General features: G+C 64.1%; 1 protein-coding gene across 6 annotated transcripts; it reads left to right on the forward strand.

Annotated features, from left to right (window-relative positions):
* PRR5 (proline rich 5) lies at nt 1-27,671 on the forward strand. 6 transcript variants are annotated; one of them, XM_047865916.1, is made up of 8 exons: nt 1-392; nt 9,069-9,149; nt 15,128-15,176; nt 16,753-16,810; nt 20,816-20,907; nt 21,344-21,484; nt 24,942-25,077; nt 26,709-27,671. In XM_047865916.1, exons 1-8 carry the CDS (start codon nt 256-258, stop codon nt 27,182-27,184), a joined length of 1,170 nt encoding a protein of 389 aa, XP_047721872.1. In that variant the 5' UTR covers nt 1-255; the 3' UTR covers nt 27,185-27,671. The 6 variants fall into 6 exon arrangements, with proteins under 6 accessions (XP_047721872.1, XP_047721874.1, XP_047721870.1 ...); XM_047865918.1 differs by lacking the exon at nt 9,069-9,149; XM_047865919.1 differs by lacking the exons at nt 1-392; nt 9,069-9,149 and adding an exon at nt 15,321-15,355 and having other exon boundaries at nt 15,135-15,176.

Below are 27,671 nucleotides of genomic sequence, written 5' to 3' on the forward strand. Positions count from 1 at the left end.
TCCGCGCTGCCGGCCGCGCTCCTGGCGCTCCACGCTGCGGCCGCTCCCAGCAATGATTAACCCGGCGGGCCGGCCGGCGCGGGGCCCGGGGCGGAGGCGCGGGACCGGGGCGGGAGGCCCGAGGGCCGCTCAGCTTCCTGCTCTCGCCCAAGTTTCCTCGTAGAGGGCGCAGTGCCGGCCGGGGCCCGCGGCGCGGCGTGGCGCAGGGCGCGGCGCCGGGCGCGCGTGGGCGCGGAGCGGGCCGCCGGGGTCACCATGAGGACTCTCCGCAGGTTGAAGTTCATGAGTTCGCCCAGCCTCAGTGACCTGGGCAAGAGAGAGCCGGCCGCCGCCGCCGCGGACGAGCGGGGCACGCAGCAGCGCCGGGCCTGCGCCAACGCCACCTGGAACAGGTAAGGCCGCGCCCTCCCGGGCCGCCCGCCGGGCCCGGGGCCCCCGAGCCCCGGGGGGAGGGGGAGCCCTCGATCCGGCCCGCGGGCGAGGAACGGCGCCTTCAGCACCGCGGCGCTTAACAGCTCGCCGAGAACTTGCTCCGCCGGAGTTGTGCGGGCCGGGAGGGAAGTTTAGTGCAACGTGTATCTAGAACGGAGGGACCAGACCGCGACCTCGGGGCTCGTCCCGAAGCGCCCAGCTGGTGGGCGACCGGGTGGGCCTGGCGCCCGCGTGCTTGCCTCTCCCGCCCGGGGTCTTCCCACGTCGCCGCTCCGTGGCTTATGGCAATCCGAGAGGTAAATAGAGCAGGAAGTATTTTTCCCATTTCTCGGATGAGCAAATGAGCCTCAAGGGCGCCGTGGGTGGGTGGCCGCCGCGCTTCCTGTCCCGGAGTAAAGGTCCCTTTGGTCGGAGGGGGGTGGGCGGGCAGTTTCCCCCGAGCGGCCCCTGGTCCTCCCAGCTGTCTGCAGGGAGGCAGCAGCTGCCAGGCATTCCTCAGACGACCCTCCCCCTCCCCGGGGGCCGTTCCCAGACGAGCAGGGGCGTGGGAAGTACCCCCACCCCCAAGCTTTGTTTGAAGAGCAGGGCTGGGATCCGGAAAAGAGATGGTTTATTTAGTGGGATTCCCCAGCGTGTCTGCTCCCGAGCCCCTTTCAAAGTAGACGTTTCCACGGAAAGGAAAAGGGAGGGGAGGGGAAGGGGGGGGGCGTGGATGCCGGCAGGGAAGTGTGGCCAGAGGCACCCGCGGGCTGTGGTCTTGGCCCCCAGGACCCCGGCCCTCAGTGTGGACACACGTTCATTCTGTTGATCCGGAACTTCTTGAACACCTTAGTGGGCACAGGGCCGCCAGCCTAAGAGCCTTGTCTGTGCACTGGGTAGGACACCGTTGTCCACGTGCTTGTCTTCTGTCCCCTGCCAAGTTGCGAACTGCCTGGAGCCGCGTTTGCCTCAGTTTCCCTAGCTGTCAGCGGGCATGTGCCTGTGCATTCCTCGCTACGGGGCTGGTGGGGGGACTGCGAAAGAAACACGCTCATTGGGGAACCTCACTGACGCAATGACTTCGCTATGTGATGAGTTGTTTTCTTCTCTCTCAGAGTTAGGGAGAGAGACGCAGCTGTCCGCCTCTTTCCTCCGCTTCGGTTTAGAGGGAGGAGCCAGACAGACTTAGTTCAGTTCCCAGCTCCGCCTCTTCCCTGCTGTGTGGCCTTGAGCAAGTCACTTAACCTCTCTGGTCCTTGATTTCCGTATCCATCAAATGGGCTAGTAATGGTGTCCACCTCACAGGGCTGTTGTAGGGATTAAGTGCAAAGACACATATTAAAACCCTCTACACAGTGCTCAGCACATAGTAGGTACTCTGTAATTCATGACTCCAGCCCAGGCACATGTTGGGGTGGGTTTGTAAGGAGAGGTTGGGGGGCGGGGGGGTGCTCAGGAGCCTGCTGGTTCCTGAGCACTCACCAACCAGCAGCTTTGTGAGCGGCCTGTCCATGTCACGGTCACCCATGTAGGACACGGCAGAACCGGAGCCCCTGCTCTCTCCTCCCCAGGCGGAGGGGAGACTGAGCCAAGGGCAGGCGAAAGCACCTTCCTCTGCCGGGTCCCTGAGCAGGAGCGGTGGAGAGCGGGGGTCCTCTCTGGTCTCTGCCTGCCTGCCCGCCCCTCGCTGCTCCCTGCAGAGCCCTTGGGACCACGGCCTCACGCAAGACAGCTCTGTCAGTCTCCGGGGCCTGCCTCGCTGAGCTGTGGATTCTTCATTTGGAGCCCAGGGTGCGCCCCCTTTTATCTGTGCGACCGTGCTAGTGTCACAGGGCTGCTGAAACACATTGCCGGCAGCTGGGTGGCTGAGATCAACAGAGACGTGGTCTCCCGGGGTTCCAGAGGCAGAAGTCCAAAAGGAAGGCGGCGTTAGGACCATGCCCCCTCCAGAGACTCTAGGGGAGTATCGTGCCTCTTCCAGCTCCCGGTGGTTTCTTGGCTTGTGGCCGTCTGCCTCCCCCTCCATGTGGTCTCTCCTGGGTCTCTGTGGCCGGATCCTCCCCCTCCTTTCTCGTATAAGCACACCCGTCATTGGTTGTAGGGCCACCCCTAACCCGGGATGATGGTTTCTCAAGATCCTTAACGAATCTGCGAAGACCCTGTTTCCAGGAGACTTGGATTTCTAGGGGATGCTGTTCAACCCACTGCAGGGGCCCTGGGCACGTCCCCTGAATTTCCTGCGGCCCCTTCCTCATCTTGACACGGGGCGAAAATACAAAGCTCGCTCTCGTGAGAGCGGAATCCACGCGTTCATTTAACCATCCATTCGTTCGCTCGCTCCCTGGCCCTGAGCTGCTCGCGGGGGCGTAGAGTCAGCAGAGAAACAGCAGCGTCCTGAGCTTGGACGAGGTGGAGGGAGTTAGGAAGGAAACAGGGACGCCAAGTAAAGGACTGAGGTCACCACAGGTCATGTTTAGTGCCGGGGAGAAGATAACCGGCGGCGGGGGGGGGGGGGGGGGGGGGACGACGGTACGTGCTGACTGCGCAGCTGGCCGGCTGCATTTCATTCTTGCGTCTGGAACGTTGATGCCATAGCGGTGCAGGGGAGGTTTGAGTGAAGGGTGGGCGGTGGCCGGCCTGGAACCATCCAAGGTGTTTTCTGAGCACCTGCTTCCTTACGGGCGGGTTTGTCCTTCGAGCCAAGCCGAGTGCGGGGCTGCAGGCAGGTGCATGTGTACAGCACGGTCAGGGTGGGGGCCTCGGAGGGCTTACCTGCCACCCCCACCTCCCCCCCGCTTCCTCGAGGGCCGGGACATGGCAGGCCGTGTCCCGCTCTGTCCACGCGTTCCTCTGGCCAGCCCCAGTTAGCTCCTCACTGCCTCTGGACCCCATGCAGGCGTGGGATCTCTAGCTCCATGAAGGTCATGCCCTTGAGCTGAGGGGCCAGCTGAGGGGCGAGAGGGAGCTCCCCAAACCTTGGTCCTAAAGGCCTCCCCAGCACAGGTCCCCTGTGCATGCATTTGGGCCAAAGGGTGTAATCCGTCAAGGAGTTCGCTATTCCTTGCCAGGCCTGGATCTTCCCAAATGCTTGAGGTCTAGAGCGCCCAGTGCCCACCCCACCTGCTCAGTGTGGGAGGGGAGGCCCCAAGCAGGGCAGAGCGTGTGCCCCTGTGGTGCCAGGCACACTGCCTGCGTGTGATAGTCACTCCCCATCATCTCCCTCCAAGGCTGTATTCAGCTTACAGATAGGGAAACTGAGGCGGGGGGGGGGGTACTTGCTCAAGATCCCGGGGGGGGGGGCTTGGTGGGGGCGGGGGGGGCTGCCCCAGGGGTGGCTTGAGGTCACTGCCCAGGGACCAAGAAAGGTGGGTGACGGCGTGTCGGGGCAGAAGCGGGGATCCAACCTGGGGCCGACTCCGAAGTCTGCGTTTCTGCCGACACCTCAGGGGGTCTCTGAGGGGCCACGGGAGGCTGGCTGAAGGCTCCAGGGTGATCAGTTGGTTGGGAGTGGGGGCCGGAGGCTGCTGGGGGCCTGTGCTTGGCTCCCCTACCCGGCCCCTGCCTGTTCACTCTGGGTCCTGAGCCTCCCGCCCACCCCAAGGCAGTCTGGGTATGGTCAGCAAAGCAATGGCCCCCCCAAACAAACATGTCAACACCCTGGCCCCCCAGAACCTGTGCATGTGGTAGCTTACGGAAGGAACTTCGCAGGTGTGACCGAGTTAAGGATCTCGAGATGGGGGTCCAGTGTCGTCTCGAGGGTCTTCGCAAGAGGGAGGCACGGGGGGGTGGCGTCAGGGAAGGAGGTGGCGGGGTGGAATCAGAGAGACCGAAGGCGCCACGCGGCCGGCTGTGAGGACGGAGAAAGGAGGCCGGGCCGAGGAGCGTGGGCGCCTCTAGAAACTGGGCAGGGCCCGGAGACAGACTCTCCCCGGAGCCAGTCACGCCAACACCTTGATTTCAGCCCCGTGAAACTGATTTAGGACTCCTGGCCTTCAAAAACCTAAGAGCACACATTTGGGTTGTTGTGAGCCACTGTGTTTGTGGCATGCGTGACGCTCATACACCCCCACCCCCACCCCCGCCACGTGCTCTGGGTCGTCACTTCTCCCACCCACCAGCCCGGGCTCCGGCCGGCTGCAGCCCTCCCCAGCACGGCATCCCGCACCCGCCTCGCCACTGCGAAGGGCGGTGTGACGTCCAGGCAGGTGTTCGAGGACGTGGGCACTCCACTGTCCCCTCTGTGGTCAGGACCAGTGGGTCAGGGCCCTTGCCGGGTGCCCAGGGAGGAGCAGAGGTGGCCTTGGGTCCCTCCTGCTCAGCCAGGAACCCTGTTAGGGCTGGGGGGGGGGGGGGGGGCGGGGGCGGGGAGAGCAGCATGTGAATCAGCCGGGTGGACTGAAACTGGGATGTGAGCGACACCTGTTTGCTGAGGGGCAGAGGAAGCTGGCACAGGGCTGGAAGGGGCACCATCACCCCCGTTTTCCAGAGGGTCCGCTCGGGGCCTGGCCTGGGGGCAGGGTTGGATTCCAAGTCACCTGCCTCCTTTGCCTTTCACCTGGACGTGCGGAGGAGGCCGTGGGCACTGCGCCTAGAACGGCTAGAACAGCCAGGAGGCCGGGCTGGGCGTGACTCCCGGGGTACTGACGAGGACATCGGGGCTCCATCTGGTTGCCCTTGGAGGGACGGGGCAGAGGGAGGACCAGAGCCCAGCTGTCGGGGGGCTGGCAGGAGGAGCCCGGGGCCCCCATGGGGACCCAGTGGAGCCCAGCTCACCTGCCCTTCATCACTTACTCGGCCATCCCTTCCCACGGAGCCCGTGAGACTCACCAGGCCTGGACACCATTGGGAGGGGCCCAAGGAGGTGGCCACCCCGCTCAGGGTCTGGGGTGGCCTTCTGGGGGCACCTGCCCTCCTCTCTGTGTCCTCTGAGGTCTCCGGTGTCCAAATCGGGGTAGGCGCCGGAGAAGGACAGGGCTCGGCCTCCAGGGCACCAGGGAGGTGCATCGGCCTGACCGACCAGAAGCCTGGCTTTAGGTGGGTCCAGATCCACTCACTCTCTGCTGGGGCTTCCCGTATGGGCAGGTGGGCCGCACTAAGAAAGGTGATGGCGGGCCAGAGAACCAGCCACCGGGGCCCCTTCGGCCTGCAGCCCCACGCGGGCGCCAGCCCAAGCCAGGGTGGCCCCGGGCAAGTGCCCCCGGGAGCCCTACAGCCAGCCTTTCTCCTCCTGGCTTGGCTGTGCCCCGCCCTCTTCCTGGGCCGTGTGGTCCAGGCCAGCCCTGGTGACAGCAGGTCTCAGCACTGCCCAGGACGCCCCGAAGCCTCACCGGGGGGGGGTCTCGCGCCTTCTCCCCTTCACCCCGTACACATCCAGTGCCCAGGCAAGAGATGCCGGGACTTGGCCCTGCCCTCCTGTCCTCGTGCACTGGGGAGGGGGACACGCTCCGTGAGGGACTGCCCGGCTGAGGGGAGGCCATGGGTCAGCTCCACTCAGGCCTCCCCCGAAAGTGCCCTCGGAGGCCACCTGTGGTTTCCTTGGGACCGTTTGCCAGGGCCCGAGGCTGGGCCGGCCCACCCCTGGGCCGGAGGCCCCAGACCGGGGTGGCTGGGGTTTCACTTCTATTTTTGGGGAGACGGTAAGTCACGTGAGGCCCTCTCGCCCCCCCACCCTTCCCCTCCCCGAGTGGCCCACAGCAAGACTTTTGGTTTGCCCGACTTGGAGTGCGCAAAGGAATGGGATCCCAGGCCACAGCTGGAGGGAGCAGGGCGCTGCCTGTGTGCGTCCCCGTGTGGGCAGGGGCCGGGCGGGAGGCGGTTTCCCAGCCACCCAGTGCCGCGCTGCGTGTCGGAGCCTCGGTGTTTCCTTCCATAGCCCGGGTGTGACAGCTCACCCCGTGCGGTGGTCATAGAAGGCAGAGATGGAGAGAAACCACAGAGCAGATGCTGAGCGGTGGTGGGTCCGGGGGACACGCCCCTCCCCGGAGTCCCTGCTGAAGAATCCCACGGGCAGGGCAGGTCGCAGTTAGGAATCCACTGTGTGGATGGGGAAGCCGGGGGGGCCCAGGTGGCCCGGGTTCATGGGATGGGGGAGGGGTGGGAGAGCTCGAGGGCGACCCCTGGGCTGGGTGGGGTGCTGCTCAGATACAGGCCTTGGGAGAGTCAAGGGAGGTGATAAACTCCCTCGCTGACAGGTCCTCGCTGGCCAGGGCTCCCCGTGCAGCCCCAGCGCGGGCCTGGGGGTCGGGGACCAGGGCTACATAGTAAAGCAAAAGACCTCCCCTCTCCTCAAAGAAGGCCGAGGTCAACTTTTTCTCCAACGCAGGGTGAGGAAGGAAGGAAGGACCTGACTCGGGGGCCAGGGGAGGGGGTGAGGTCTGCGGGGGCGGGTGGGCGGGACAGCAAGGACAAAGGCCCTGAGGCAGGAGGGGGTGATGCATGTGACACAGGTGTAGGGTCACCCCTGGGCTGGGGTCCCTCCGGAAGGCTGACCGGAAGAGGAAGAGGGCCACGGGCAGGCCCCCAGGAGCAGGCCTGTGCGATGAGCCGCCCAGGGCTCGGCCTGCACCGGCTTCCTCCCACCTTGGGGCCTCCGTTCTTGGTCACCTCTGCCTGAGGGTGGCCTGGCCCCCCAGCAGCCCCCACAGGGCCAGAAGTGAACTTGCAGCTGTAGGGACTTCAGCGTGGCTGCTGGAGGACCACTGGCTTCCTGACGGCCAGCGGGGACTTCTAACAGAGGCTAGCGGTCCGGGCCCCACCCACGCCCTGAGGCTCTGGCCAGGCATTTCTTCCTCACGGCAGCCCAGGGGGTGGGGGGCAGGCACACTCGTGACCCCCTTTCAGAGACGGGAAACAGAAGTTGGAGGACACGTGTCTCAGACACACGAGTACGTGGCATTCCAACGCCAAGCCTGGGGTAGTTGGGCATCCCAGGTCATGTGACTGGTGTCCTTCCCCGTCTCTGCGAGCACTTGCTGAGAAGCTGGTAACTCCTGGTGGGCACGGCCCCTTCGCGCCCCAACCCTGCCCAGACCCGGCTCTTTGTGGGGAGGCTGCATGGAGAGAGGGAGCAGCTTATCGGGTGGGGAGCTCTGTGCCCGCCCGCAGGGGACTTGGCCTCTATGAGCCTCTGTCTCCCCATCTGGGATGTGGGGGGCCAGTCCACATTCCCAGGACAGGTAGAGCTAATGAAGACAGACAGGCATCGGGAGCTTTGTGGCTGCTGCCCGATCCGTGATGGGAGTGGCAGCGTGGGTCCAGCGGTCCTCTCTGCCCTGAGAACCACAGCAGCAGGTCTGTGAGCTTTACGACAATGACTGGGTCCTAGGTGCAGGGGGGTGGAGCCACCCCACACCCGGTTCCCGTGGAGGGGGCGGGGGGCAGTGCTAACAGGAAAGTGAATCAGGAAGGTTGCAGAACAGGAGTCTTCGTGGGAAAGGCGGGAGGTCGGGAGGGCTTCTTGGAGGCAGTGGCTTCTGAGCTGGGTCTTTAATAGGAATGGTTGCTTGCCTCATAGGCAGGGGAGCGAAGGGCCTTCCAGGAGAAAGGGCAGTGGGTGCAGAGACCCAGAGGTGTGGCAGCCTCCGGCAGGTCCAGAACTCTGAGACTTGAGTGTAGGATGCCCCGGAATGCAGGGAGGGGGCATTCCTGACGAGCCTTGAATGCCATGTCCAGGCCTTGGGCTGTATCTTGAGGACAGTGGAGGCCTCACAAGACCCTGGTCAGGGAGGTGACTCCCTGACTTGAGGCAGTAGGGAGGCAGGGCCGGTGTAATAGGTCCAGGCACGCAGGGAGGGGCCCTGGCTTGAAGGGAGGGGAGGGGTGCTGCGGAGATCCAGGCGATAGAAAGGGATCAGACTTCAGGATAGATTGGCTTTGGAGGACGTGGGATAGTCAAGGATAAATTTTCACCAGATGTTTACCAGCTTCTCCTTCGAGCCGGGTGCTGGGTATATAGAGGCGAGTCACGAACAACGCAGGACCCTGGGCTTAGGGCTTTGTAGATAATGGTGGCAACAAGTTAATCAAGTCACACATAAGCGTGTGGTTACACACGGACAAGTGCCGGGAAAACTGGCAACAACACGTGATCTAAAGGAGGTAAATGTGAAGTGGGGAAGAAGCAGCCAGCAGAAAGGGCGTGTACAAAGGCCCTGGGGCCGGAGGCAGCTTCCCCATCCCCAGCGGGACAGATAATGTGAGCATCCAGTGCTCCGGGATGCCAGGAGCCGGGAGGGGGCACCGGGAAACCCACGGTGAGCGCCAGGCTTGGACGCATCAGAGGGTGGGACTGGTGATCAAAGGGTGTGCCCGGGAATAGAGGGCTCGAGAACACAGGAAGGGGAGCAGAGTGTGGGCAGGCTACACGAGACATCCTGGGGAGGTGACTGCGAGGTGCCTTGGTGACTCAGGCCCAGGGCTCTGGGGAGGCGGGGGCTAGGGCTCGACCCCAGGAGTGAGATGGGAACTGAGGCTGTGGTGTGGACAGGGTCCCAGGAGGACAGCCTTGTAAAAGCCAGCACCTGCTTCCGACCGGGCCCTTTTCTGTCCCGGGAGCAGAGCAGGGTGGGCTGCCGGGAAGAGGCAAGGCAGAAGGGAGGCCTGGGAAGGCGGGGAGGGGGTCTCGGGGCCCCGATGACACCTCTTTCTCCCACCTGCAGCATCCACAACGGGGTCATTGCTGTCTTCCAGCGCAAGGGGCTGCCCGACCAGGAGCTTTTCAGCCTCAACGAAGGCGTCCGGTGAGTGGCCCCGTGTCCCGTCCTGGGCCTGTGAGCGGCAGGGAGGCCGCAGCCACACCCTGGTCCCCCAGCCACACCTGAGACGCCACCCTTAAAGCCACGGTGGGCAGTGACCCCTGGGCCACCGTGTGCACCTTGACTACGGGCCCTGGTCGTGTGGCGTTTGAGCCCGCTGGACCTTCACCCCCACCCGTCCTGAGGACTTTCTCTTCGGGGGAAGCAGGGGGGGACTTGGACAGTGGCTCAAGAGAACGCCCACATTCCCCGCTGGTTCTGAACATCACGAAGGATATTATCCTGTTAAAGAGGAAGGACCCACCTGTCTAATGACGGGAGTGTCGTTCCCGGAAAGGCAGTTACCCGGCCGAACGCCCCTCATTTCCTGTGAATGGCCAACCAGCGAGCACTGGTGAGGGAGCCCGAGACAGACCAGCCGCTCAGAGCTGCCGCTGTGGGCCGGACACCATCGTCACTTGCGGGGGATCCGCAAGGCCAGCCGCGTGCGTCCTGCTTTGTGATGGAGGAGGCTGAAGCTCAGAGAGGTCAAGAGACTTGCCCAGGGTCACACAGCTGCTCAAGGAGGCATTTCCTACCGCTGTGCCCTTCCCTTCCCGCCCTGTCCCCGTGCCAGCGTCTGGGAAGAATAGGCAGCCCAGGTCTTCATCGGCCCAAGGTGGGAATGAGGGACAATAGGGACAGGGATCGTTCGCGTACAGAGCACCCCAGCGGAGTGGCAGGGCTGAGGGGACCCTTACAGAGAGAGAAAGTGAGGCCCAGGGAGGGGAAGGAGCAGCCGAAGTCACAGAGTAGGGGCTTGTTGCCTCTCCCGGGCCCCCTCCGTGTGACCCGGCCAGGGGCTCATCTGGCTGCTACGGGTGGGGCCCCAGGAGCCCGTGTTCCTCACCACGCCCCCCCCCCCCCCCTTAAGGAAACAGGAGTTCGTAGGAAGCCTGAGGAATCTGCTGGATGTCTAAACAACAAAGCAAGGGGAGATATTTCTAAATCCAGGAACAAGCCAGCCAGCGAGGCCCCCCGGCACGTCCTTGCCCCCCCAGTGGCCTAGACAGTGGTCACGATTATCTGGCTCTCTGTTGCCTCCGCCTCCCCACAGGGACTGTACCTCCAGAGCGTGCGTCCCTGAGCCCGGCCCTTGGTACCGTCCCAGAGGAGGCGGCCTCTAGGGGGAGGTGGGGGGAACAGACAAGCCCCCCGGGGCCCTAGCTCCCCTCTCCAGCCCCAGAACCCTTACTGAGGCAGCCCTGAGGGGTGGGCACCTTCTCGTCTGCATTTTCCAGATGAGGAAACTGAGGCACAGAGATCGCAGGTTGCTCGTGCTCATGGGGCTGGTCAGTGGAGCGGAGACTCAGGTCCCTGACCCCCGGGCCTGTGGGTCCCTCAGGCCTGCCCCCCGCCTGCCCCGCCTCCCATCTCTTCCCTTTCTCCATCACGTGGCCACATTAAGTCAAGTGAATTTAATTATGCGTGATACCCGTCGCCGGTCGTTAGCTTTGATCTCATGAGAGAGCCCTGTGACGGGAACCATTGATCGTACCGTCACCTGAACGTCCGCCTCGGTTCTCGTGGCCGGGAGTGAGATTGGGGTCGAGGGGGGCAGGGGGCGCGGGCATTCCCCGGCTGTGCCCAGGCATGGCCAAGTCCAGAGACGGTGAATAGTAACAAGACTCTGATGTCTGGCCGTGACCCTTTCTTCCCTGTTTATTACATATGTATGTATATGCATTTTTTTTTTTGACATGTCATTCACTTTTTTTTTTAACGTTTTTATTTTTGAGATAGAGAGAGACAGAGCGTGAGCAGGGGAGGGTCAGAGAGAGAGGGAGACACAGAATCCAAAGCAGGCTCCAGGCTGCGAGCCGTCAGCACAGAGCCCGATGCGGGGCTCAAACCCACGGACCGCGAGATCGTGCCCTGAGCCGAAGTCGGATGCTCAACCGACTGAGCCACCCAGGCACCCCTATTTATTTTTATTTTAAGGTTTATTTATATCTGAGACAGTGAGAGACAGAGCGTGAGCAGGGGAGGGTCAGAGAGAGAGGGAGACACAGAATCGGAAGCAGGCTCCAGGCTCCGAGCCGTCAGCACAGAGCCCGACGCGGGGCTCAAACCCACGAACCGTGAGATCACGCCCTGAGCCAAAGTCGGCCGCTCACCCGACTGAGTCACCCAGGCACCCCGACGTATCATTCACTTTTTAAAAATGCACAGTTGAGTGGTTTTTAGCATATTCACGGAGTGGTGCAACCCTCACCCGGGTGTCATTCCAGAACGTTTTCATCACCCCCCCACCCCGCCCCGGCCCCTGGCAAATACCAGTCAAGTTTCCATCTCTGTACCTTGGCCTGTCCCGGACGTTTCACGGAACGGAGTCGCGCAACGTGCGTGCGGCCTTTTGTGTCTGGCTCCTTCCGTGCAGCCTGGTACCTTCAGGGCTCGTCCCCGTCCGAGCCTGTCACTACGTCATTCCGTTCATGGCCGAGCAATACCCCCTGCTCGGGAAACCGCGCTCTGCTCGTCCGCTCACCACTGATAGATCCGTGGGTCGTGGCCGCCTCTGGGTTGTCACGGACGGCGCCGCTCTGAACGCGCCGTGCAGGGTTTGGTGTGGACGTGTGTCTCCGCCTCTCCCGGGGGCGCACCTGGGTGCGGACAGCTGCATCGCGTCACTGCTGTGGTTTGAGGAGCCACCGGGCCTCCCGCCACGGCAGCCGCACCAGCTTCCTTCCCACGAGCTGCGTCTGAGGGCTCTGCTCCACCACCTTCTCCCGGGGTGGGGGGGGGGGGATCATTCTAACAGCGCTCTTCGGGTGGCGGTGGGGGGGGGGGGAAGTGCTGTCTTGTGGTTTGGGCTCCTATTTCCCCGATGACGCACGACAGGAACATCACGTGCCCGTTGGCCATTTGCGTATCATCTTGGGGGGAGATGTGTCCCTGCGTCCCCGGCCCATTTCTCAGTGGGATCGTTTATCTTGTCGTTGTTGAATCGCAGGAGTTCTTTATATATTCTGGATCTAGACCCTCGCCACGTACTGATTTGCACATCCGTGCCCCCATCAGTGAGATGTACGCTCGTGTTCTCGGTAGTGACCTTGGAAGCCCGCAGGTTTCGTTTCGGCGGGGTCCGGGCCACGGGCCTAGCCCTCGCTCTTCAGCGGTTCCTTTGACCACCGTTCTCCTGAGGCCCCCCCAGACGGACACGTTTTGCATGATAGTTTCTCCAGATGGAGAATAAGTCACTCTGGGTTGCAGAGGACTCGTGCTTAAGCACCCAGACCTCTTTTTAGCCCACTTCGGATGGCATTGCCCCTGCAGGACTCGGGCACCTACTTTCCTTTTCTTAAGTGTTTATCTCTTTTGAGAGAGAGTGGGCACAGGGGAGGGGCTGAGAGAGAGAGAGAGAGAGAGAGAGAGAGAGAGAGAAGCCCAAGTAGGCTCGTCACTGTCAGTGCAGAGCCCACTGCGGGGCTCAAACCCACGAACCTCGAGATCCTGGCCTGAGCTGAAGTCAGGAGTCGGACGCTTAACCGACTGAGCCACCCCGGCACCCCGCAGCCCCCCTTCTTACACAGTCAGGCCCCCGGTTGCCCTGGTCGCGCTCAGCTGTGCAAGGCCTCTTGCCCCAGGCCCAGCAACCCAGGCCGCTGTACATTCTGCGTTCCTTGTGCCTGCCCTGACCCTGCGGCTCCTGCCAGGGTGACTGTCTGGGGCGGCCTCTCCCCCAACATTCGACGGAACAGCTACTGGTGTGCCTGGGGCCAGGGGGCTCGTGGAGTCCTGAGGGCCGTGCGGGAGCCTGTGGGCGCTTGTGGGAGGGAGCTCGGCCACCTGCTCTGGTCCTGAGAGGCCCTCCCTCCCGGGCTCCCGGCAGACATGCAGATCATCTGGCCCAGCCCCAGCTCCTGCACGAGGTCCCACTGGCCCTGCGGCTCCCAGGAGCCAGCAGACCTGTCTGGACAGGGTGGCCGTGGCCGCGGCCCCTCAGACGACACCCAGGCTGGTCCCCCTGCAGCGCCTTCCCCAAGTGGTGTCCCAGGGTGCAGAAGCCGCCCGGAGGCTCCCCTGTGGGTACAGGAGCAGCCTAACCAGCAGGCCCCACGGGACCTCACCACTTGCCCTCCCCCGGGCCTCAGTTTCCGCATCTGTGGAATGGCCATGGTTCCCTTCGTCAGCAACTGGGAGAGGCAGTGGGCACAAATTGGGGGACGCTCGGCCGGACGTGCCCTTGGGCTCATGTAGCATGTCAGCAGCGGGGCAGAGGGTCTGCTCCGCCCTGAAGGAGACCATTCGTTCATACATTCATTCATTCATTCATTCATTCATTCATTCATTCATGTTCATACACACTTCCACCAGCGATGGGCCAGGGAGATGGTGAGGAGGGCTTCACTGAGCACCTGCTGTATACATCAAGGGTGAGCCGTGCCCTCACTTGACAGCCTGGGCCCTCCTGCTCTACCTTCTGGTGTGTCCCAGGCCCCAGATGAGGGCCCTGGAGCTCAGTCGGGGGAGGGGCTATCTGAGAAGACTCAGCCCTGGGCCCAGAACAAGTCCCTCCCTCCTCACCCTTTGCTCCCTGGCCCTGCCCAGAGCGGCCCCTCGTGCCTTGCGTGTGGTGACCTTGAGACAGACATCGAGGCTGGACGTGGGGGGGGGGGGGTCACACCAGGAGCTGAGGTCACATCTGGTCCTTGGAAACCCAGACAGCTGGGAGGAGGTGGAGGGGCTGGGGCTGGGGGCTGGCGGCAGAGGGTCACCTGGCTTCACACGGGTCAGCACCCCGTCCCCTCGCTGTCCCGGCAGAGCTCAGCCTGCGGAGCTAACTTCACAGCTACGCGGGGACGGCGTCGGGCTGTGACATAGTATGGGTCCCGTACTAAGAGAAGCTGCCCGCCAGGGGCGTGGGACAGGGCCCTGGGGCTGCCTTTGCTCTGAAAGGCAGGTTCCTCGTCCATCCCGTCCAGGGACGCCAGCCCCACCTGTCAGGCTGTTGAGAGCTTAGGTCTGTGCCTGGCCTGGCTGTGGCCCCCGGGAGCTGTCAGGAAACGTGTCCCTCCCTGTGCCCCCGGCCCCATCTCTGCATCTCTGGATCCCGCCCGAGCCCCAGGCACCAGGGAGGACAGCTGGTCAGCTGCTGGGGTGCTAGCTACCTCCCACAAGCCACCTGTCCTCTGTGCGTCACTTAGCTCCCGGGCCCCACCCCCACTGGGGGGCAGCCAGCCCTGAGCCAGGGTCCGGTTTTCAGTTCCACTGGGAAGGTAGAATGTAGCCACCCCTAAAAGGCCTTTGAGGACCTGAGCACCTACTTGGTGGGGGGGAGGCAGGCGAGTTCAGTGCCCCCCAGGCGTGCCCGCACATGCGCACACACAGCTACAAGGCCGAGAGGAGAGGTGAGGTTGAGCGTTGGGCCTACGGTTGACATGTTCCAGGCTGTGCGTGGTGTGGAACGGGACGCCCGCCGTTCTCTCTGCCCCCAGAGCGGCGCGGTGAATTGTCAACGTATGTACAAAGGACGAGGTTTGGATCCTAAGTCGGTGTGTCCTGTGTGGCCTCGGACAAGTCCCTTGACCTCTCTGAGCCTCCTTTGCCTCACTTGTAAAAGGGAACCATAGTCAGCACCTACAGCGGGAGGAGAGAGTCCAGAGGGTGCGGGGCGGCGAGCTCTGGGGCCGGGCAGGCGGAAGAAGGGGTGAGCCGAGTGGTGGAGGCCCAGCATGGCCGGGGGCGGGGGTCTCCCCGGAGAACGTGAGAGGTGCTCGCCCTCCGGGGAGGTGTGGCAGGTGGCCGCGGGTGTCTAAAGAGCCACAGCTGAACGCCGCGGAGGCCTGAGGCCCACCGAGCCCCCGCAGGGCTGGGGCAGGTGGGACAGGCCGGCCTCCCGCTGCCCAGCCGGCCCCCTTGTCCCCACCGCGTGGCCTCTGAGTCCTGCTGCCGCTCACTATCGTGTCCCCTCCTGCCCGCAGGCAGCTGCTGAAGACGGAGCTGGGGTCCTTCTTCACGGAGTATCTGCAGGTGGGTGGTCTGTGCCCTCCAGGGGGCCGGGGGTGCTTTCCGCGGTGGCCAGAAGGGCCGGGGTCACCTCCTCTCGGTGGGCGTGTGGAGCACGGGCTTTCCGGGGCTCTGCCGCCCCTTGACTCAGTTTCCCCATCTGTGCAGCGTGGATTGTCGTGAAGGTTAACGGCGACGGGCAGGTAAAGTATCCGCATTCGGGGTCGTTACGGGTTGTGCGCCTCCTGGAACACCGGCCTTGGGGGCTCCCAGACGTCCGCATTTGGGTCACCGTGTGGCGTCAGCAACGCGAGGCCTCTGTGTCCCCGGCTGTGTCTCAGCTGACATCCGTGACACCTCATCTGGCCAACAGGCCTGCAGAGTCACGGACACATGGAACCGCCTGTCCAGGTCACCAGCCAGGAGAGCGCCCCCGTTTAAAGCGTGCGGTTCAAGGGGCGCCTGGGTGGCGCAGTCGCTTAAGCGTCCGACTTCAGCCAGGTCACGATCTCGCGGTCCGGGAGTTCGAGCCCCACGTCGGGCTCTGGGCTGATGGCTCAGAGCCTGGAGCCTGTTTCCGATTCTGTGTCTCCCTCTCTCTCTGCCCCTCCCCCGTTCATGCTCTGTCTCTCTCTGTCCCCCAAAAAATAAATAAACGTTGAAAAAAAAAAAATTTAAAGCGTGCGGTTCGGGGCGGGGGGGGCTCCTTGTCCTCCCCTCTGGTTCCAGAGCCTCCCCAGCGGAAGCCCCACATTTAAAAATAATTTCTTAACGCTTATTTATTTGTGTGGAGAGAGGGAGACGCAGCGTCCCAAGCAGGCTCATACCATCCGCGCAAAGCTCCCGACGTGGGGCTCAAACTCGCGAACCGCGAGATCGTGACCTGAGCCGAGGCCGAGAGTCGGACGCTTAACTGACTGAGCCCCCAGGCGCCCCAGGAGCCCCACGTTTCTAAACATTCTCCGTTCCCTGCTCCCCGCAGCCCCTGGCAGCAACCGTCTGCTCTCTGTGCCAGAATGTTCCTGTTCTGGAGACTTCGTGTCAGTGGCCTTTCGAGCCTGCTGCTCCCGCGAGCACGGCCTTAGCGAGGGGCATCTGTGTTGCTTCCATCGGCACCCCGCTCCTTTTTCCGGCCAAATAACATTCCACTGCACGGAGACACCCCGTTTTGTTTGTCCTCCCGTCCGTCTGTTTCCACCTTCTGGCTGTTGGTGGTGCTGAGGCCACACGGTGTCGTTCTCGGCCAAGACCCCGGGGGCAGCGTGACCGCGTGCACCGCGCGCTTTGGGCCTCAGGTCGCTGATGGTGCTTCACGCGCCAGGACGTCCGGCACGGGGCCCCTCTTGCCTGAAAGGTCTTCCTTCGCCGTGGGATGCGAAGGCAGCCACCCGCCCGACTCGGCTTGTCTCTGAGGGGTCCCCGTGGCCACCTCCCGTCTGACCAGCCCCGACAGTTGTCACTGCCCTCCGGGGGCGGGGGGTGGTGAGCTGACGTTCACCCTTGGGCCTCAGCTGTGGCTGGGGGACTCCCGGGGGCCTTGCCTGCCGGGCCCTGCCCCCCCCCCCAAAGCAGTGACGGCATCTCTGTGTGTGGCTTTCAGAACCAGCTGCTGACGAAAGGCATGGTGATCCTGCGGGACAAGATCCGCTTCTATGAGGGTGAGTCTGGCGGCCCCGTGGCGGGGACCGGGCGCCCGGCCACCCTCCCGGCTGGTGTGGCCGCTGGGCAGCGTGACGTCGCCGGCCTTTTCTGTGCCCCCAGGGCTCTGGGTGGGAGGGCAGGAGAGGCGGGAAGACCACCTCTGACCCCAGGAGGGGACCTTACTGGGGAGAGCGTGTGCCCTCCCACGACCTGCGAGAACCCGGGGGCTGAGAGCCATCGGGGGAAAGGCCCTGCCTCCCCTCACTGCCCCTGGGGCCTTCTGCCGCCAGCAAACCCCGTCCCAGCAGCCCGGAGGAGCCCCAGTTTGAGGACCAGGGAACTAGCTTAGGGCAGAGGTTTGCCCTGATGCTCCTGAAGGGGGAGGCTGGCAGGGGGCTGCTCCCTGGCTGGGCACAGCTGCCCTGTGGGGTTTGGGGGGCCTCAGCTTGGCCCTGGGCCTTCCAGACAAGTTTTCTCTTTTAAAGTTCACACCCACCCGTGAGACCTTCGGGTCCTTGTCCCCTTCACGGCTAATGGCAGCTCAGTGATGACAGGTGCTCCGTCTGCAGCCGCGCTGGGAGCAAAGGGTTGGGAGGCAGGTTCGAGCCCAGGCCAGCCCGGCCCCGGCCCCCACGGGCTCCAGCGGGCCTCTGCCTGGCCGGGGCCTCAGCAAGCAGGGAAGGGTCTTCAGGCTCCCGCGCCCTCGGCCTCGGGGCAGCCACGACGCTCGGCCTCCTTGCAGGAGAGAATTGGCCTAGGGAAAGGTGGAGTAACGGGAGGACCCGGCCAAACCACGCCGCCTTTTCCAAGGCCGGTTTCGTTCCAGGCCCTGCGCCGAGTTCAAGCCCCAGGAACGTTTCTGAGCACGTTCCGTGCACCAGGCACCGGGCACGTGCTTCCTCTGTGCCGGACTGTCCTGAGTGTTTTCCGGCTACCGATCCGTTGGGTCTCCCGACGACCCCGCGAGAGAGCCGTCATCGCTGCAGCCGCTGCACAAAGAGGGAAACCGAGGCACCCAGGCCTGCTTCCTGGGCCCACGCTGCTGCCTCGGTTCCCACTCTGATCCTGGAAAGAAGGGGTGCTAGCCCATTTCGCAGAGCAGGACGCCGAGGCCAGTGGCCTGGTGGGTGCCGGCTGAACTCAGAGCCGCTTGTCCCCTGGTCTTCCTGTACCCCCTGCTTCTATCGGGCGGAAGCTCCGGGGCAGGAGCCCGAGAAGGGCCACCAGAACCAGTCGAGGGGAGGCGGAGACACAGACCGACGGAGGTTTAGGCTGGCTTCCTGGAGGAGGCAGCAAAGGAAGCCAGCCGGGCAGGGCAGTGGGGGTCTGGCGCCGGGCGGAGACGCCCTCCCACGCCCGTCTCCTTACTCGGCACATTCCAGCGCGCTGTGCCTCCCACCAGCTCCGGACCAGGGGAGCTGGGATCCTCAGAGAAGAGAAGCTTTGTGCGGCTTAGTGGAGTCGTGCCTGGAGCGGCCGTGTCCGCCAGGCCACCCAGCGGGGGAGTGCCGGCCCCAGCCAGCCTCCCCAGGCCTCGGGGGCAGGCATGGAGCCCCAGTCCGGGGGCCGCAGGGCCTGGCCTCCAGTTCCCATCCAGCCCAGCTGGGGACACAGACACGGACCGGAAGGTGGCAATTCAGTGGGAGGACTGTCAGGGTGAAGGGAAGCTGTGGGGAAGGAAGAGTCCGTTCCCTCTTGGCAATCAGGGAGGGCTGCACGGAGGTGGTGGTCCTGGAGTCAGGCCTCAAGACGTGGTACGTTCGGGAGGACATTTGGCCCCTTCAGTACATATCGTGGGGACAGCAGCTGATGCCGCACCCTGAGGGTCAGCCTCTGGAACCCACTCCACCCGCCTCCTGCCCCCACGTGGGTCCCAGGGGAGCTCTTCCTTGAGACCCCTCCCTGTGGCCAGCCATATCTTCACCTGTGCCTCTGCTGGAGGGGGATGGGTGGTCTCACGCAGGGTGGCCCCAGGACCTTGCTGCCTATCCCCCCGCACTCCCTCCGGCCTCCAGCGAGGCCTTGGACGTCAGCTCCCAAGCGGAGAGAGAAGCAGGAAGTCTGGAGGGACAGCCTGGAGGGGGAGTCCCTCTCCTGGGCCATTTCTGAGGGTGTGGCTCGGTGGTCTTCGCTGCAGCCAGGAGAGTCCCCTCAGCGGGCAGGCACGTGAGACCTCCCCAGAGGGCCGCAGGGTCTCCTGCAGGCTCCAGGCCCCGTGTGTATGAGGACATTCGTGACACCCGCCCTACGGAGGGTCACGCTGGGGTCCCACAGCAAAGCAGAGCAGGGCCCCAGAGCCGTGCCGCCTGACTCTGCCCACTGGCCACCCCAGCACCCCTAGATCCCAGTGGAGAACGTGGCCAGTGGGCGAGGCCGTGCTTCCCGGCCCCTCGTGCCCTCGTGGGGCCCGGAGTCTGTGTTTTACGACATCTGCCTTCCACAGCATTTCCGCCCCGTGGGCTGGAGGACGGCCCGCGGACGCCGGCCTGGCCGGTGCCCAGAGCCACCCCACGGCCGGCCCAGGGAACTGAGCCGTCTTTCTTCTTGCCCCCAGCGGCGGGGACCTGAAGGGACCTCTGGAGGGCAGGGCTCCGCAGAGCTAGGTGTGGGCCCCCAGGGAGGGTCAGGAGCCGGCCGCCGGCTCGGAGCCTCGGTGCCGGCAGATTGGCCGTGCACAGAGGCCACGCCACCTCAGCCGGGTGGGCTTTCCTGGGGCTGCCCCCTCCCAGAGCCCTATGCAGATTGGGGGGCTTTATGGGCGGGGGAGGGGTGGGGCCCAGAAACCAGAGAAGGTAAGGAGGAGCAGCAAAGGCCCCTGTCCAGCCCCCTGGCTGCCGTGGAAGCGTCCAGACAGCCCCACGTGAGCAGTGCGGTCTGGAAAAACAGCCAGCATGTGGCGCTTAGCCCTCCCGCCCAGAGACACCCCCACACCTCGTTTCTCCGCAGCCGGTCTCCAGTCTGGCTCCCAGGGGGTTGGGGGGTGGGTCCCACCAGGCAGAGGCTTTGGTGACACGTCCCGGGGCCTGTTTGTCTGAGACCCCGCAGCCATTCATTCTCGCTTTCCGTCCAGTCCAGGCAGGGGGGCTGAGGGCTCAGCGCTTTGCACTTGCTGGGGGAGCCCAGAGCCGGCTTGGGGACACCTCTGTCCTCAGCCTCAGGGGCTGTCCTCCCCGAGGATGGATGCTCCTTCCCCGGGGCTGGCGGAAGTGCCCAGAGCTTGACCACATGCCTCCTTTCCACCCCGGGGATGTCGGTCAGCCTGGCCAAACCATCCTCCTAAATCAGCTTGGATGGCACCTCCTCCAGGAAGCCCTCCCTGCCTGGTTCTCTCCACTTCCTCTCCTGCCTGGGGCATGTTGCTGCTCTTGGATATGGTCTCCCTGGCTCCCCGGATCCCACCTCAGGCAGCCCGGGGTGGCAGGGACCCGTGGCCTGAATCTCTTGGAGACTCCAACTCTTTGCCCGTTGAGGTCACCCCTTCGATAGATAGATGACTGTACTCATAGCTGCCATTCAGGGTCCTGCTTCCATGTCCTGTGATGAGTCTGGGGACCTTTGAGGCTCCTCTGGATGCCCAGTGCGGGCTCTGGAAACACCTGCATGGGTGGATGGATCCCCCACCTGCTTGAGGGTCACTGTGGGAATCGCAAAGGACCGTGATGTGCGCTACGGCTCCTGTGGCGGGGGCGGGGGGGTCCTGTGTGGGCCTGGGGTGTGACGAGGGACCAGGAACCAACAGGCAGCACTAACCAGCACTTTCTCCGCCCCAGGCCCCGTTTCAGCCCATCTCATCCCTGTAGCCCTGGGAGGTGGCCCTTTCACTGTCCCGTTTTATTAGTGGGGGGCTGAACGGCGGACTCCGGGCCACGGAGCTGCTGAGTGCTCTGTGCTATCGATCTGGGGGCGGGGGGCGCCTCCCGGGGTGGCGGGGGAGGACTCCCACCCGGGGGGGGGGGGGGGGCCTGCCGGGTCTGACAGGGCCCTTTCAGGGTGAGCGCAGCGACGGCTCCCTGTGCCCCCAGGACAGAAACTGTTGGACTCGCTGGCGGAGACGTGGGACTTTTTCTTCAGTGACGTGCTGCCTACACTGCAGGCCATCTTCTACCCGGTGCAGGCGAGTGGCCCCTGCGGCTGTGGGACCCCCAGGGCCCGGGGGGGAGGGGCGCGGCCCACGCTGGCCTCCCTGCAGGCCCCCCGGCCCGGTGATGGGCAGGTGCCTGGACCTCCCAGAGCCTGTCTCCCACCCACAGTCTGTAAAGAAGGCCGGTCCCCCCCGTCCGGGCCCCGTAAGGCCCTGAGCAGCACCGAGTAGGCTGTGCCCAGCACACAGTCGGGGCTCGGCCAGTGACGGCGACCCTCCCCTTGCCTGAGGAAGCTGGCGGGGCCCTGTCTTCAGGACGAGGGTCATCCAGGGAGGAGGATGGGGTGGAAGGGGCCTGAGGGCCAGCGGGGCCACGGCCCCGGGTCTGGCCCCAGACGTGTGGACGCGGAGGGAGGCGGGGGTCTCCCGTGACGGCCGCCGGGCGGGGCGCACCGTTCTGTGTCTGCAGGGCAAGGAGCCGTCCGTGCGCCAGCTGGCCCTGCTGCACTTCCGGAACACCATCACCCTTAGCGTGAAGCTGGAGGGGGCGCTGGCCCGCACCCACGCCCGCGTGCCCCCCGCCATCGTGCAGATGCTGCTGGTGCTGCAGGTGGGCGGGGCCCCCGGGAGGCCACCGTTCGCTCCTGCGTCGGGGGCGTCCGGGGAGGGGGCGGGGGTGGGGGGCAAGGCCAGGCTCCCCAGGCCCAGAGCACGTGACCCGTCAACAGGGGAGAGGGAAGCGGGAGGGGCCCAGAAGGTGTGGGAGGAAGGGGGGAGTTCAAGAGAAGCGGAGCCCGGGAGCGGGCACGGGCCCACAGCTGCGCCTTCACGCCCCTCCCGCCCCGCGACGGTTCCAGACGTTTCCGGGGCACGCGGCTTTTCCCCCGAGAGGGCGGCTTTGGGAGGGGGCCAGCAGCTGGGGGGCGAGTGGCCTGGCCGAGACAGCAGAGGATCCGGCGGGCCACCGACAGCCTTTACCGCAGACAGGGTCTTTTGCAAACCGCTGCTCCCCAAGCCCCGTGACGGGCACGGCACCCCACAGTTTGCCGGCTCACCCTCCAGGGTGACAGGACCGAGGCAGGCAGCCGTCAACCACCCCGTTTCACAGGTGGGAAATAGGATCCTCGCTTGCCCAGAGCCAAGAAGGCCTGGCCTCACCCACGTCTGACAGGCTCCGAGGTCCTGTTCTTCCTCCTCGCCCCCCACCCCCACCGTGCATGCGGGCACCCTTGATCAGGGTCTGCGAGGTTGGTCCCGGGGTCCCGGGCAGCCCAGCCCGTGCGGATTCCAGGGCAAGGGAAGGGCGGATGAATGTCGGGGTTTGAAGGGTCCCAGCGGCAGGTGAGAGCTGGTGGTCGTCCTGGCGGCCGAGCAGGATATGGGACGGGCCCGCCGCCGGGCTTTTGAAGGGTTTTAGGTTAGACCTTGGCCAGTGGAAGCAGGGTGTCTCAGCCTCTTTCTTCACCTGGGTGACACAGTGGAACCGCCTGCCTGCAGGGCAGGTTCCAGGATGAGGGGGAGAAATCAGATGTAAAGCCCTCTGTGGTGCTTCTGGGAGCCCGCGGGGGCCGGGCTGGGATTTGGGGCCAAGACGGAGGTCCCACCTGGATCCCGGCACCCAGGTGGGTGGCCAGGCTGGGGCGGTGCTGCCCCCTGGTGGCCCGTGTGCCTGACGCAGCTTCCTGGGCTTAGCCCCGTTCCCCCACTCTCCTCCTGGCCTCCGCTTTGAGTGACCTCGTCTCACAGCCCCAGTGAACTCGTCCCAGATAGATCTGAAGACACAAATGCTGGTTAGCCTGTGCTGAGGGCCTACTGTGTGCCCTTTGCTTCACCGGCAGTCAGTCCCTTCCCCCCCGCCCCACCGTTGCTGGGGCCAGAGGCAGTTCTGGGGAATGTGGGGTCCCTCGTGCCCATCTAGATGGCTTATGGGGTGCCCATGGAATCCCGCCCCCCAGACCTTAGGTGTCTGTAGTGATGGCTCCTCTCTCATTCCTGATGTTAGGAATTTGTGTCTTCTCTTTACTGGTTGGCCTGGCAGGAGGCTTAACGACATTACGGACCTTTTCAAAGAGCCCGCTTTTGGCTTTTTCTCTGTCGGGTCCCTGTTTCGGTCTCATTGAGTTCTGCTCTTACTGTTTCTCTTCTTCTGCTTCCTTGGCTTCCTCTGCTTGTCTTTTTCTGGTCTCCGCTTAGATGGCTGACTTTCGGGCTTTGTCTTTTCTAATAGATATCCGTTCGAGGCTATGCTTGCCCTGAAAGCACAGCTCTCAGCGCATCCGGTAAACGTGGATCTGTTTTCGTTTTCATTTGTTGCCAGTCGTCTTAAGATGTTTGTGAGGCTCTCTTCTTTGATCCACGTGTCATTTAGAAGTGAGGGAGTTTCTTGGGGCGCCAGGGTGGCTCAGTCGGTTGAGCGTCCGACTTCAGCTCAGGTCACGATCTCGTGGTCCACGAGTTCGAGCCCCGCGTCGGGCTCTGGGCAGATGGCTCAGAGCCTGGAGCCTGCTTCCAATTCTGTGTCTCCCTCTCTCTCTGCCCCGCCCCCATTCATGCTGTGTCTCTCTCTGTCTCAAAAATAAATAAACGTTAAAAAAAAAAAAAATTTTAGAAGTGAGGGAGTTTCTTAGTCTCCACGTATTTGGGGATTTCCCCCAGTTTTCTTTCTGTTCTTGACTCCTGGTTCAGTCTCGCTGCGGTCCGAGGGCAGGTATTGTATGATTTTTTTTTTTTTTTTAATCCTTTTAAATCTGTGAAGGTGTATTTTACGGCCCAGAATGTGGTCTGGCTTGGCAGATGTTACGCGGGGGCTGGAGGAGAACACGTGTGTTCTGCCTTCGTTGGGTGAAGGATGGCGGTTAGGGCCAGTCGGTCGGCTGTAGTGTTGAGTTCGATGTGTCCTTCCCGAGTTCCTGCCGGGGCCGGTCTGTCCCTGCGCGAGCACGGGGTTCCCCCACCGAGGGAGCGGACTAACTCCCGCGCGTTTCGCCTCACACCATCTGACGTGCTGGTCGGGCACAGGCACATTAGAGGTGGTTATGTCGTCCCAGAGACTTGACCGCTTCATCGTGGCCTAGCGACCTTCTTGACCCCTGCTGACCTTCCTTGGTCTGAAGTCCACCCTGTCTGAAATCAGCTTAGCTGCTCCGGCTTTCCTGTGACTGGCGTCGGCGTGCAGGGCTCTTTCAGCCCCTTACTTTTAATGTGTGTGTGGGTTTCTCGGGGGCAGCATGTCGCTGGACTCTCTGGCTGTCTTTTGACACGTTGTGTCCAAGTGTATCTTGTCCTGTGAGCAACTGGCAACCCCCTAGAAGAGAGGCGTCTGCTCCCGTGGATTCAGACATTCATTCGGCGAGCACTCACTAATGGCCTCCCATGTGTCAGCCCTCTGCCTCGGCTGCTGGGGGCACAGAGCTTGCCCCCCCCCCCCCCCACTCTCCGCATCAGTAAGACCAAGGCTGTCCTGGGGGCGGCCGCCTTCCTCAGGTTTTGGCCCTAATGGAACCAACCGGAGGGGGTAGAGATCCCTTCAGAGCTCTGGACAAGGGGGCTCAGGGAGGAGGTGGACGGGACCTGGCCGGGCCGGCAGATGAGGGGCAGGGCTGGCTCGACCCTCTCTGCCCGTAGCGCTCCATGTGTCGAGGGCAGGGGGCCCCAGGGCATGAGCTGCCCTCGCTGGGGGAGGTCAGCTACTGTCTCCCCGAGGGCTCCCAGAGGGAGGAGACTCTATCCCAAAGAGCAGAGCTCGGAGTGCTCAGCCTGGCTTAGCCACCGGGCCCTTTTCCACGGGACGTCACATGCTTTCGGACCGCGCCGGCTGCTGTGTGCAGAGGGCAGGCTCCGGGGTGTCAAAGCAGGAGAGGGACTCGGCGGCCCCAACTCGAGAGAGAGGGCAGAGGGGGGAGATCACTGTGTGCCTTGCGATCGAGGCAGAGACCCCGTGGGAATGGGGAGAAGGGACGGGCTATCTGTGGTGACCTTTGAGCTGAGGCTGGCTGGGCCAGGGAGGCAAGGAACAGGCCATCTAGTGACCACCTGCCTCCCTCCCTCCCTCCCTCCCTCTCTTGCAGGGGGTGCACGAGTCCCGGGGTGTGACCAAGGACTACCTGTGTCTGGAGACGCTGATCCAGAAGGTGGTGTCGCCCTACCTGGGCACCTACGGCCTCCACTCCAGCGAGGGCCCCTTCACACACTCCTGCATGCTGGGTAGGGCTTGACTGGGCCTGGGGCGGGAAGCTGGGCGATCCCTGGCCCCGTGCACCTCTGCCCAGGGTCCAGGCCTCCCAGTGAACAGACGGCCAGAACCACTCCCCACTGGGCATTTGCTTTCCGGTCATGAGAGCACGAGCCCCGCTATGTGCCGGGCCCTGGACCCACTAGGGCCTGGGGTCCCTCCTTCAAGCACTGAGGGGGGCCCGGCAGGCAGACACCGTGTAGGGTGATGCGCCGACCCCCCTGAGAGCCCCGCAGGGGCCTCTGTGTTCCCAGTGAGGTCACATCTGTGCTCAGTCCTGAAAGTCGAGACTGGCCGGCAGAGGCCGCGGCATGTGCAAAGGCCGGGAGCCTGAGAAACCTACCTTGTTTGCAGAATCGCAGGGGAGGGGGAAGGGGGGAGTGAGGCTGCCTGGCTTGGTGCTCCTTTAACAGAGGGCCCGCTGGTTCATTCAGCTCTGTAAACAGAGTGGCTCCTATGTGCCGGCCCCTGTTCTTGGCCCTGAGGGATCGGCAGAGACCAAGCCCCACCCACACGGGCTCTCGCCACCAGGGAAGGCAGACCAACGACTAAACAGTCCCCAGAGGAGTCCCCAAGGTGACCCATACCCAAGTGATAAGAGGCCTGTGGGTGGAAAGCCCAGGCCAGACTGGAAGGTGACGGCTGAGCTGAAGGACCAGGAGGAGCCAGGCCTGGGAAGAGGTGCACGTAGAGCGTCCTGGACGGAGGGGACAGAGGCACGAGGGCCACAGGGAGGAGAACTTGGACCCTGCCCGGCTAGGAAGGAGCCTCCGGCTCCCGCCCCGGAAAGGCCGCTGAGCCGCTCGCCGTGCGCAGTGCTGCCACCTAGGGTTCACTCTGCGGAACTGCAGGGCCCCGAGTGGGAGCCTGAGCTCTGCCCACCTCCCCCTTCCCACCCCCGCTGTCCTCTCCTGCCCCCCGCCCGGGGCGCCCACCACACTCGGAATAAAACCTCAGCCACGACCTCACGTGGAAAGGCCTTTTGTCATCCTGCCTCTGTCCTGGCATTTCAGCACTTCCTGACCTATGGCCCACCCACATGGGCTTGTCACCCCTCCCCCCCCCCCCCCCCCCGCCACACACACACACACACACACACACACACACACACACACACACACACACACACACACACTCTGGGACTCCTCCAGGCAGGAGCTGAGTCTGCCCTGGAAAGTGCTGGCTAAGATTTTTGACTGCACAGGTGGGGAAACTGAGGCATGTGTACCTTTGAACCAAGCAGTTGACTTGAGCACCCCCCACCCCCCGCTCCCTCCACCCACCCCTGCCCAGCTCCTGCCCATCCAGGGTGAGGCTGGGACTCAGGAGGGAAAGGAAGGCGTCTCATCGGGGCAGACGCAGTGTCGGAGCTGGGGTGGGAATCCGTGTACCCCTCCCTCACTTGCCAGGCTGCCCCCGCAGAGGGGTGAGGTGGGGCTGGGCCGGGGATCTGCACTCACTGGGCTTTTCCCCGTGGCTGCCCGTTCCTGCAGAGCTAAGCACACGGCAGGTGCTGGCGAAGGAATGGCCTGGAACACACAGGTGCCCCCGTTTCCCGAGTAGACGCCTCCCGCCCTGACCCCTCGTCTGCCTGTCTCTGCAGAGAAGCACCTCCAGCGTCGCTCCCGCTCAGGGGACGTCCTGGCCAAGAACCCAGTGGTGCGCTCTAAGAGCTACAACACCCCGCTGCTGAACCCCGTGGCAGAGCACGAGGCCGAGGGCGCGGCTGCTGGCGGCCCGGGCATCCGCAGGCACTCGGTCTCCGAGATGACGTCCTTCCCAGAGCCCCAGGGCTTCTCCGACGCGCCTGGCCAGGGCCCCACCGCGGCCTTCAGACACTCTCCGGTTCCCCCGTCGGGGCCCTGCCCCAGCAGACTGTATCCCCCCGCCCAGCCCCCTGAGCCCTGCCCAGACCCAGCCCGCGGCTCCCCTCCCTCCTCCAGCCCGGAGAACCTGGTGGACCAGATCCTGGAGTCCGTGGACTCGGATTCCGAAGGGATCTTCATTGACTTTGGCCGGGGTCGGAGCTCTGGCACGGCTGAGCTCGAGGGGACCGGGGACCGGCAGAGCGTCGTGTGAGGGCCTCGCGTCTTCACCGACCCCGTGTGCGTGTGCCTGTGGGGTGCGTGCGTGCGAGAGGTTTTTTTTTTTTTACTCCGTCCCGACCCGACCCGTCCCGTCCCGTCCACCACGGGCTCCGGCCCTTCTGCCATTCCTGAGTCTTTGCTGGAAAAACCGTCACCGCCCCGGCCCCCAGCCCCACCCCATGCTGGGTCGCACGGGCCACCAGGGGCACTGGTCAGCCACGTGTGCGCAGAACAGACACGGCCACTCTGGCCCTCCGGCGTCCCCATCCGCAGAGACTGTGAGTCCTGTGGCTCAGCCAGGCCTCTGGAATGACTCCCAGAGCAACGGGGGGGGGGGGGGGGGGGGGGGGGTCGGTGGCAGACCCCCCTCCCCCTTGCCCTCACCTCAGGCCACGACGTGACCTCCTTGTGCCAGCCTGTCCCAGACCCTCCCAGCAGGGCGGCTTCGGGCAGGAAGAGGATAGAATAAAACCTGTCTG

This window comes from Prionailurus viverrinus, chromosome B4 (assembly GCF_022837055.1).
Source record: "Prionailurus viverrinus isolate Anna chromosome B4, UM_Priviv_1.0, whole genome shotgun sequence".
Lineage (NCBI taxonomy): Eukaryota > Metazoa > Chordata > Mammalia > Carnivora > Felidae > Prionailurus > Prionailurus viverrinus.

Coding starts and splice junctions, on each gene's coding strand:
- PRR5 (XM_047865914.1), top strand. CDS start 256: ATGAGGACTCTCCGCAGGTTGAAGTTCATGAGTTCGCCCAGCCTCAGT. Junction 15,177..16,752: donor TCTTCACGGAGTATCTGCAG/GTGGGTGGTCTG, acceptor TGTGGCTTTCAG/AACCAGCTGCTGACGAAAGG. Junction 16,811..17,619: donor CAAGATCCGCTTCTATGAGG/GTGAGTCTGGCG, acceptor GTTTCGTTCCAG/GCCCTGCGCCGAGTTCAAGC.